We start from the raw sequence: 10,095 nt of genomic DNA, 5'->3' as shown, positions 1-10,095 counted from the left end.
CTGCCTCAATAAAAAAAAAAAAAAGTTGTCTACACTCCTGTTCAGTGATAACTATTTTTTTTTTTTTGCTATTTTTTCCTTTTTTGTCCCCTCCTTCATGTAGGCTTGAGGAATGAGGAATATGAGTAAAGAGCCCTCTGGACCCCCCAACCGATACGCTTCTTGTGGCAAGTATACTGTTTGCTCTCTGTATGTAAATGTACATTTTGACATGTCTCAGGTGTGAAAAATGAAATGAAGCCTTTGCTTCCTAAGAAGGAAGCCTTCACATATACTACCTACTATATCAGCATTTTATGCTGCAGGGAACATGCACAATACCATAATGCTTGATATATTTTGGAGGGAAGGATGAGGCTGATAGTGGAATTTCCTTTGCGTTCTTTCTGTCTTGGTCACACAAGATATTCAAGACAGGAATCTGAGATGCTCTTCAACCCCACCAATGTGAGGAAACCACCATTTCCCATTTTGGCCTTCTTCTGTTTTCCTTGTTTGGAACACCCCCCTCTCTTGCTTCAAGGCAGAAGCTAATGCCACACTATAATCCAGCTAGTTAGATGCACTTTACTAAGTGACTTTATCTGCCCCTAGGCATCATAACATCATATCCAGGACATGCCTGAGTACTGGCCTAAAGACCCAAGGTTGTTCCTAAACTTGAGTTTTGCATACTGTAGTACCCAGCAACAGCCAGCACTTTTCATGAAAACTAGTCAACTCAGATTTAAAAATAATTTTTTCTTATAAATAGCATTGTGAAAGAAGGAAGTAAACTTATTTTGATTAAAAAGAAAAGGAGTACTTGTGGCACCTTAGAGACTAACCAATTTAGTAGAGCATAAGCTTTCGTGAGCTACAGCTCACTTCCTCAGATGCATATCGTGGAAACTGCAGCAGGCTTTATATATACACAGAGAATATTCATAAACCAGTCGGAGAACACCTCAATCTCCCTGGTCACGCAACCACAGACACGAAGGTCGCCATCCCAAAACAAAAAAACTTCAAATCCAGACTCCAGCGAGAGTGGAGTGGACTCGCTGGAGTCTGGATTTGAAGTTTTTTTGTTTTGGGATGGCGACCTTCGTGTCTGTGGTTGCGTGACCAGGGAGATTGAGGTGTTCTCCGACTGGTTTATGAATATTCTCTGTGTATATATAAAGCCTGCTGCAGTTTCCACGATATGCATCTGAGGAAGTGAGCTGTAGCTCACGAAAGCTTATGCTCTACTAAATTGGTTAGTCTCTAAGGTGCCACAAGTACTCCTTTTCTTTTTGCGAATACAGACTAACACGGCTGTTACTCTGAAACTGTTATTTTGATTAAGTTAACTAAATTTTTTTAATGTAGTAGTTTGTGTGAAATTTATAGTGATGGCATGTTATTTCTCGTGTAAATCAGTAATTTGTGTTTTCTGAGTTCTAGTTTATTAACAGAGTTTTAAGGATTTATGGGTGATTCCAAGGTACATAATGGGGTTATGCCCACCCACCCCCGTATGTCTTCTTGAAATTCTTCCTACAGATCTGAGCATGATTTTTATTTGCTGCTTCTGACTGAACCCTTTACTCTTTCCATACCAAGAGTTATTTTGTTGCTTTCTAAATCATGCAGATGTTCTGCTTCCTCAATGCTGCCTGAGAGAAACTCAACTGAGATAAAACCAGCTTTAAAATTTCACACTTTGTTTTATAAATCAGAACATAGGGTAGCCTGTTCAGTTGGGGTCACAGGTCCTTTTTACAGGAGGTTCCCAGAAGGTCTCAAACTGTTTCTGTTGCTAATGGGTAGGCCAGTGGCATTTTCCATTATAAACTAATTTTAAAGAGTTTGTAATTCAACTGTGAAAACTCTCACTGGGCTTAAAGTATTAAATACAAACACAACAAATAGGTTTGAATAAGGTAGGGTTCCAAGTTGGTAGTTATCCAGCAAGTTAACTAGGATGAAAAGGTTCCTGATGGATGAAAACATCCCATTCCAGGTGGACCAATGAGTAAGTGTGGTGGAAAAAACCCCGCAAACAATCTAATGCTTCTTGCCTCTGCTACTAAGGAAAGCTCTTTTGTTTTTTAATTATCATGTATACACTTTTTCCATTGCCATTACATGGAATATATTAACTGATTTCAATGGAATATCTGTTTATAGAGAACCTGTTAACTTAAAAACCACAGTTCTCTCTGAAAATGTTTTACCTACACTTGCTTGCTATAAGTAACACCTCAGATTGTTATAATTTAAGGTGAGTAAATAAAAATCTTCTCTTTTGTTCTGTATATTTACTTTGTGCTTTGATAGCGCAATGATGTGTATTCCATTTAACCATTTTTCCCACATAGTCAGCCGTCCATTTCCTTTATTTGTGTGGTCTTTCCTACAATAATCGGAGTGGAAATATTTGAAAAAAACAAAGGGAAAATGTGAGTGTAAAACTACAAAATTTGGGAGTCAGATTCAAGGGCAGATGTAGTACATCAAGCTAGTCCGAGCTAACTTTTTGAAACTGACTTGAGTTAAGGTTGTCTTTTAAAATAGCATGTCAGCAGTATGCAGAGGTGTCCAGCAAATGACTTAACCTGACTGGTTCTAGTGCACTGAAATATTGCTCAGCCATGCAATGTTTGGAACTCATCTTAAATTAGAAGAAATTAGGTACGTTGTGAAAGCGGCTTACTCTCTAGGGCTCTGTTTAATTTAATCATTATATTTCTTCAGATTATATTTCAGTAGTTAAACAAGTAAAGAGCTGATCGCAGAAAAGTAGGAATGCATTTAAGTGTTTTTTGTTAATAGTTGAAGGAGGAAAGGTCACCAAAAAATTAATGCCTTCCACTGCTTTCTTCGTGCATTTTACTGATATTGGAATCCATTAACCTAGTTCTCTGAATGGGAAAGATAATAACATTGTATTGTAGGACAGTTGTAGTGACAATTTGAAACAACATTAAAGGCTTTTTAAACAAGGCTCTACAGAGGTATCACAGTTTTTGTGTGATCACCTAGAAGTATCAAGTATTTCTTATTTTCTCCTTAGTGAGCATTTCATTTCTGTTATATCTTTCATAAAATAAAGTATGTTACTCTGTAGTTTAATGTGGACTTTGATTATTACATTTGCTCTTTGACACAGTAATATTATCAGTAAATGTATAACCTAAATATTTTTTTCTTAATGATTATAGAATGGTACTACCATGTTCCACTGAAACGATCAGAGAAGTCTGTGAATTCAGAAATCCCAATCCCTCCACCATCTCAGATCCCAGGTCTGAGCAACCTCGGAGAGCATCACAATGAAATTACATTTGGGAGCCGCAGGAAATGGATCAAAGACACAGACTCAGAATATGTAAAGCTGGCAAAGCAAGGAGGCCGACCTGGTGAACCACAGTTCATTTTAGCATTGTTTGTGGTTTGGGGAGCTTAAAAATTTGACAACGATAACTGGAGACTATTCCAGCAATTTTAAAAGTGACACATTTGTGGGGAAACTATAGAAAGGGAAATGCTGTATGTATGTTGAATCCTCAAGAAAACAATGCAAAAATCTTTATCAGTAAACGTAATCGTTATAGTCTAATGTCACATTGCAATAACCCCAATACCTCATTGTTGGAGTCTTAACTGTTTTCTGCTCCAGCTTTTGCCCTTCCTTTATCTTTCGTGGCTAAAATATTATTGTTATGCTAAAATCCATTGATTAGCTCTTAAAGTATATTCCATCTGATCCAGAATGTTTTTTCTATTCCTATTAAATTGAATTTAGAGCATTGCTAAACCTTTATGATAAAACCTGGGTATGTTAATGCTGATACATTCTAACTATAGTATAAATTATTTGGCAGGTTAGCTGCATTACCCAGGGATCTGAACAATTTCTTTTGTGTTTAACAGAGAAAACATCTACCTGGGTACCGAGCTTTGGAAGGTTTATTATAACTGTAAATATATACCTTTAGGATTGAAACTTGGGGGTGGGGGGGATGGTCTAATCCCAAAAGGAAATTGTCATAAAATTGGAAAAAGTCTGTAAAGGTTTTATTAAAATTACTTTTCAGTTTTTGCAGTAAATGTTTTTTATTATTGTACATATATTTTGTTTTCAGTTAATTGAAGATGTGAAAAACTTAAATGGACATAGCTTTGCCACAGAGTTTCAATGATTTCCAGTCTGTAAAATGAGAAATATATCCACATGTATTATATAACTGTATGTCAAGATATGTAAAATGAGATGCTTGATATAATTGAAATACCGTATTGGAAAGAATATTGGAAAAATGAATTGGCCAGACCTTCAAAACTACTGCCACTTGCTGGCCTTGTGGGTAATCACTGCTGGTGATTATCCTATTCGGATTAAAAAAGTAGTGAAAGTTCTGATTGTCCAAACCGAATCTCAGTAAGGGCTACAAATAGAAATATTTCTTTTATAAAAATTTTAGTAAAAGATAAACAGCAACATAAAAATATTCATTTATAACCATGGAAAATACTACAGCATTAATGTATCTGTCTTTTTTTTTAACTTAAGATTTGTTGAAACATTTTACACCTAGTACAAGAAAAACATCCCCAGTAGCTTATGCTGCACCTGACTGGTATACACACCACAGTAAACCTCCAACAGATGATGAATCTAAGTAAGTATGCTATGATTCCATGGAGGCTGTGTAACTTTTTATAACCTACTGTATTTTCCTTTTGTTAGTCTGTTAAGTTTTAGGCTTTGAATTAATACTTTTGCAACAGAGAAATAATATAGGAAAAATAATTGTGAAATCTTGGTCTACAGAGCCCATGTTTCCTCAATGCCTGACTACATGGTTCATGAAGAGTTTAAGTCTGATCAGCTCAATGGTAACTATGAAACAAAAAGAGGGCCTTTTGATTTTGATATAAAAAGTATTTGGCAGAGGGATGCTGAGGACAAGGAGAACAAAGAGAAAAAAAAGGTACGATTTAAAGACTTTCTTCTTGGTGTAAAGCTTCTGAAAAATCTAGGGTTTTTTTTTTTTCCTTACTTAAGGGGAATGGCAATGCATTAGAACAACACATTTTTGTACTGAAGTTGCAGAAGTGATTTAAAATACATAGTTCTGTCATGAAGTGTTCTTGTTTCAGCATACTGTACCAGGAATATATTTTCCAATCACATTGTATATTTCATGTACTGCAAAGTTGATTAAAGTGAAATATTCTCCAATCATCTCTCATAATGCAGTTTATTTTCTATTCATTCTCTGCCAATATGGGCCTTACTCCAGATCTTTTCTTGTTAGACACAGGTGAATGTTCAGGTGTACTATTTGGGTTTTGTTTAGTTTAATTGAGGAAATACTCTGAAAAGTTCTGTGGTACCAGTTCTGGAAACAGATAGCCTCCATTTATCCACAAAATAGGTACAGCACAAGCAGTCATTACTGCAATTTTTCACACATTATCCTTCTAGTTTGGATTGATCTTGACCTGGCTGAAACGATCTGTGATGGCAGTTAAAGCCTAATTTTTTTTTTTTTATGTGTTCACTAATTTTGGGTGATCAATTTTTTTCATTCTTTGTTTCGGACACCTGGGACCTGATTTTCAAAGGTGCTGAACACCAACACTTCTCTTCAAGTCAAAGGGGGTACTTCTGAAAATCAGGCTCTAGGTATTTCAAGTTGTAAACCTAAGTCACTTGTGAAAATTTGGGCGAAATTCCCTTGGATTGTGCTGAAAGTGCTAGTTAGTGAAGTTGGGAATTGGGGCTCCTGTAATGATGTTTGTCCATACAGAATTGAGCAGGGAACATCTTGCCAGTCCACATAAGCAATCAAATGCTTGTCAGGTGATTACATTGTAATTTAGATAATAATTTAGAGACATGAAGTTTATTTCCTGAACTATCCAGTCCCCAAGAAGTCTTAAATAGCCAATACTTAAAATAGAAGCTTTAGCTCCCAAGGAAGCCTCCTGGTTAAATTTCAAGGTGATGTAAACAAGGGAGGAAGCTTTTTCTTTTTTAAAAGGATGCAAACAGGATGGTGTAAGATAAAACAGGTCCCCTGATCCTCCTGCTTATGCCCCCTCTATTGTCAACATATCTGGGGCCAAGTTTATTCCTGGGGTGAGCAGGCATAACAAGTTAACTCCAAAGGGAGTTTGGCCTATTTTTACCAAGGCCAGAATTTGGTCCACAGCATGCCAAGTCAGTAACTTATATTCAAGTTGTAGCTCCACCGAATCTGAAATTGGAATACATTACACTATGCTACTTAGACCTGCTCTCTAATCTGTGGAGGGCCAACATGCAATTTATGCCACCATTTTCACCACTGCTGAATTTGACCCAAAGATGCTAAATCTAAAAACTAACTCCCATAGGCTAAATGCCCTAAGATATCTAAGATGATCTCTGACCACTTAACTCTTTCTAGTTTAAATTTTATTTTGCTTCCTACCTGATTGTCCTCCCTAGAGCCCTTGGTTCATGCATTTGTCATTCCAGCTTTCTGCTTCAGGATTTTTCTGCTTTAAGTACCTTGATGAATTAGGCCCTAAAGAGGAGGGCAAGCACATATCTGACTTCTATGATAAGTTGGAAGAATGTGTTTCTGAGGGGTTACGCAATCCAAACAGGTTTCAGAGTAACTGCCGTGTTAGTCTGTATTCGCAAAAAGAAAAGGAGGACTTGTGGCACCTTAGAGACTAACCAATTTATTTGAGCATGAGCTTTCGTGAGCTACAGCTCACTTCATCGGATGCATACCGTGGAAACTGCAGAAGACATTATATACACACAGAGACCATGAAACAATACTTCCTCCCACCCCACTGTCCTGCTGGTAATAGCTTATCTAAAGTGATCATCAAGTTGGGCCATTTCCAGCACAAATCCAGGTTTTCTCACCCTCCGTCCCCGTCCCCGTCCCCCCCCCCCCCACACACAAACTCACTCTCCTGCTGGTAATAGCCCATCCAAAGTGGCCACTCGCTTCACAACGTGTATGATAATCAAGGTGGGCCATTTCCTACACAAATCCAGGTTCTCTCACCCCCCTCCAAAAACCACACACACAAGCTCACTCTCCTGCTGGTAATAGCTCATCCAAACTGACCACTCTCCAAGTTTAAATCCAAGTTTAACCAGAACGTCTGGAGGGGGGGTGGTAGGAAAAAACAAGGGGAAATAGGCTACCTTGCATAGTGACTTAGCCACTCCCAGTCTCTATTTAAGCCTAAATTAATAGTATCCAATTTGCAAATGAATTCCAATTCAGCAGTTTCTCGCTGGAGTCTGGATTTGAAGTTTTTTTGTTGTAAGATAGCGACCTTCATGTCTGTGATTGCGTGACCAGAGAGATTGAAGTGTTCTCCGACCGGTTTATGAATGTTATAATTCTTGACATCTGATTTGTGTCCATTTATTCTTTTACGTAGAGACTGTCCAGTTTGACCAATGTACATGGCAGAGGGGCATTGCTGGCACATGATGGCATATATCACATTGGTGGATGTGCAGGTGAATGAGCCTCTGATAGTGCGGCTGATGTTATTAGGCCCTGTGATGGTGTCCCCTGAATAGATATGTGGGCACAGTTGGCAACGGGCTTTGTTGCAAGGATAGGTTCCTGGGTTAGTGGTTCTGTTGTGTGGTATGTGGTTGCTGGTGAGTATTCGCTTCAGTTTGGGGGGCTGTCTGTAGGCAAGGACTGGCCTGTCTCCCAAGATCTGTGAGAGTGTTGGGTCATCCTTCAGGATAGGTTGTAGATCCTTAATAATGCGTTGGAGGGGTTTTAGTTGGGGGCTAAAGGTGACGGCTAGTGGCGTTCTGTTATTTTCTTTGTGTGTGTTTGTGTGTGTGTTTTCCCCCGGGGCGGGGGGTGGTGAGAAAGCTTGGATTAGTGCTGGAAATGGCCCACCTTGATTATCATACACATTGGTCACGTTGGATGGGCTATTACCAGCAGGAGAGTGAGTTTGGGGGTGGGGGGGGGGGGACGGGGACGGAGGGTGAGAAAACCTGGATTTGTGCTGGAAATGGCCCAACTTGATGATCACTTTAGATAAGCTATTACCAGCAGGACAGTGGGGTGGGAGGAAGTATTGTTTCATGGTCTCTGTGTGTATATAATGTCTTCTGCAGTTTCCACGGTATGCATCCGATGAAGTGAGCTGTAGCTCACGAAAGCTCATGCTCAAATAAATTGGTTAGTCTCTAAGGTGCCACAAGTACTCCTTTTCTTTTTACAATCCAAACACTACTCGTATAGGTTGGGGAAATGGTCTGCCTTTACTGAAGAAAATGTCTTGGCTGGGGAAGATTCAAGAGTTTTTTCTCTGCTTGTTCATGAATCTCTTCTGGTGGCAGTTATGAAGTATTTTCCATTTAACATGAAATATCATGGCATGCCCCACTTTCATAGCAACTTTTACCTCTTTGCCTGCCTCTCATAAGGATTTGCTATCTTGTTATTGTTTAAGAATGCCCTCCTACCAAATATTTTCTCCTTCCTACAGATTCTTCTAGTAAATAAAATGGAGAGAGCATCATGAAATATTTTTTATTCTACTTTCTTGGCCTTGCAATCCATATAGTTGAACTTTTACAAATGGTTCTTAATGCTGTTTAAAAGAATTTCCAATAAGTCTTCCATTTCCTTATTTTATGGTGATGCTTTCGATAATTTGTAGTTAGCTGCTAGGGTAGAGCTAAGGTTCTGCAGAACCAGGACAATCTTTGGTTTAAAAATTTGAAAGCAAAGTGCCATTTTAAAGTTCAGAATCATTAGGCACAATTCTTTAGGGTACAAAAGTTGTTTGCTCCAGTCATAGAAAGAAACCCTTAAGAGCAAGTGCAAAAACATTTTACCCCTGAGGTTTCCTGTTCCCTTCTGGGCTCTACTGCTGATTCTTCAACCTTTTGTGTCTCTATCTTTTGAATTGTGAGAAACTCTTATTCCTGATATTGAAAGATGGGTTTCTGACAGTTGCCATGTCCAGGAAAACTGGGGCCTGGGAGATCTTTTCTTTAACCTTCATCCCCCCTCACTTAAATGTTAAGGACAGTATTACACTGTTGAACACAATTTTTGGCAAGAAGCTTGAAGCTCAAGTTCCATGTCAATCATACAATTGTACAATTTGCAATTTTTTTCAAAAGCCATATTCTAAGGTGGTTCTTGGTACTTTTAAGACTCAAAACATTTAAGTGAACAAAGCTCAGTCCTTAAAGATTTCAGCTCTCTCTTCACTGATGCTATGCTCACCTATGTGTGTCACTAGGACATCTGGAGGCATGTGATGTGAATTAATATGAATTGTCACAGCAAATGAATATGAATGGTCACTGGTCCAGGAAAAGAGTGAGAGAATGACTCTATAGCTTGGTGGTTAGAGCACTTTCATAGGCTGTGGATGACTCAAGTCCCTGCTCTAATGACTACTCATACAAAGTGGAACAGCTTCAACAGGAGAGACTGAGAAAACTCTACACTAGAATATCCCATAGTCCACTGGTTAGAGTGTACTCCTGCAATGGGGTAGACCCCAGTTAAAATTCCTGCTCCATATAAGGCAGAGGAAGAGTGCCACAGGGTGTCCGGTTGCGTGCCACAATAAGGCGTTATGAATTAAGTGTCTAGAGTAGGTACTGCTGTCCTAATCTACAAAGCAGGGCATTGCGGCCTACTGGCCAGAGTCCATGCTCTTGCTCTTGGGGCAGCATGGCATAACGGCTAAAGTCCCTAAGCAGTGCCCACACCCTGTGGTAGGTGTGGGGTGGGGTAGAGGGACCCAGGCCCACCTTTCTCCACAGGGTCTCAACCCAGGGCCCTGTGAAATCGGTGGTCTGCAGTTTGGCTCAGTTCCCTATTTTAACAATCATGTTTCCTAGGTCACTTCCTACCTTTGGTTCCTGCTCTGTCAGTTCTCCTGGGGACCTTGGCTTTCTGGCTCACTTTCATCCTCCAGGGTCAATGGGGTTTGCACTGTTGATCTCACTGGTTCGGCCTTCGCAGTCTGTAGCTCCAGTAACTCCCTGGCAGGAGCTGGCAGCGTACATCCACTCTTCTCCTCAGTCAGCCCAAGCTGAGCTGGGTCACTCCC

The 10,095-nt window shown here is 39.4% G+C and overlaps 1 protein-coding gene across 5 annotated transcripts in view; it reads left to right on the top strand.

Annotated features, from left to right (window-relative positions):
- C2H7orf57 (chromosome 2 C7orf57 homolog) overlaps positions 1-10,095 on the top strand; it is a 29,721-nt gene that overhangs the window by 1,105 nt on the left and 18,521 nt on the right. For all 5 annotated transcript variants that reach the window (XM_073332735.2, XM_073332734.2, XM_073332737.2 and 2 more), the window contains exons 2-5: positions 104-167; positions 3,189-3,386; positions 4,541-4,649; positions 4,802-4,961. In XM_073332735.2, the coding sequence (XP_073188836.1) occupies positions 113-167; positions 3,189-3,386; positions 4,541-4,649; positions 4,802-4,961 (522 nt within the window). In that variant the 5' untranslated portion in view covers positions 104-112. The remainder of the gene's footprint in view (positions 1-103; positions 168-3,188; positions 3,387-4,540; positions 4,650-4,801; positions 4,962-10,095) is intronic.

The sequence above is a fragment of the Lepidochelys kempii genome, chromosome 2 (assembly GCF_965140285.1).
Source record: "Lepidochelys kempii isolate rLepKem1 chromosome 2, rLepKem1.hap1, whole genome shotgun sequence".
NCBI lineage: Eukaryota > Metazoa > Chordata > Testudines > Cheloniidae > Lepidochelys > Lepidochelys kempii.
The sequence above is the reverse complement of the archived record's forward strand: the minus strand, read 5'-3'. Positions and strand labels throughout refer to the sequence as shown.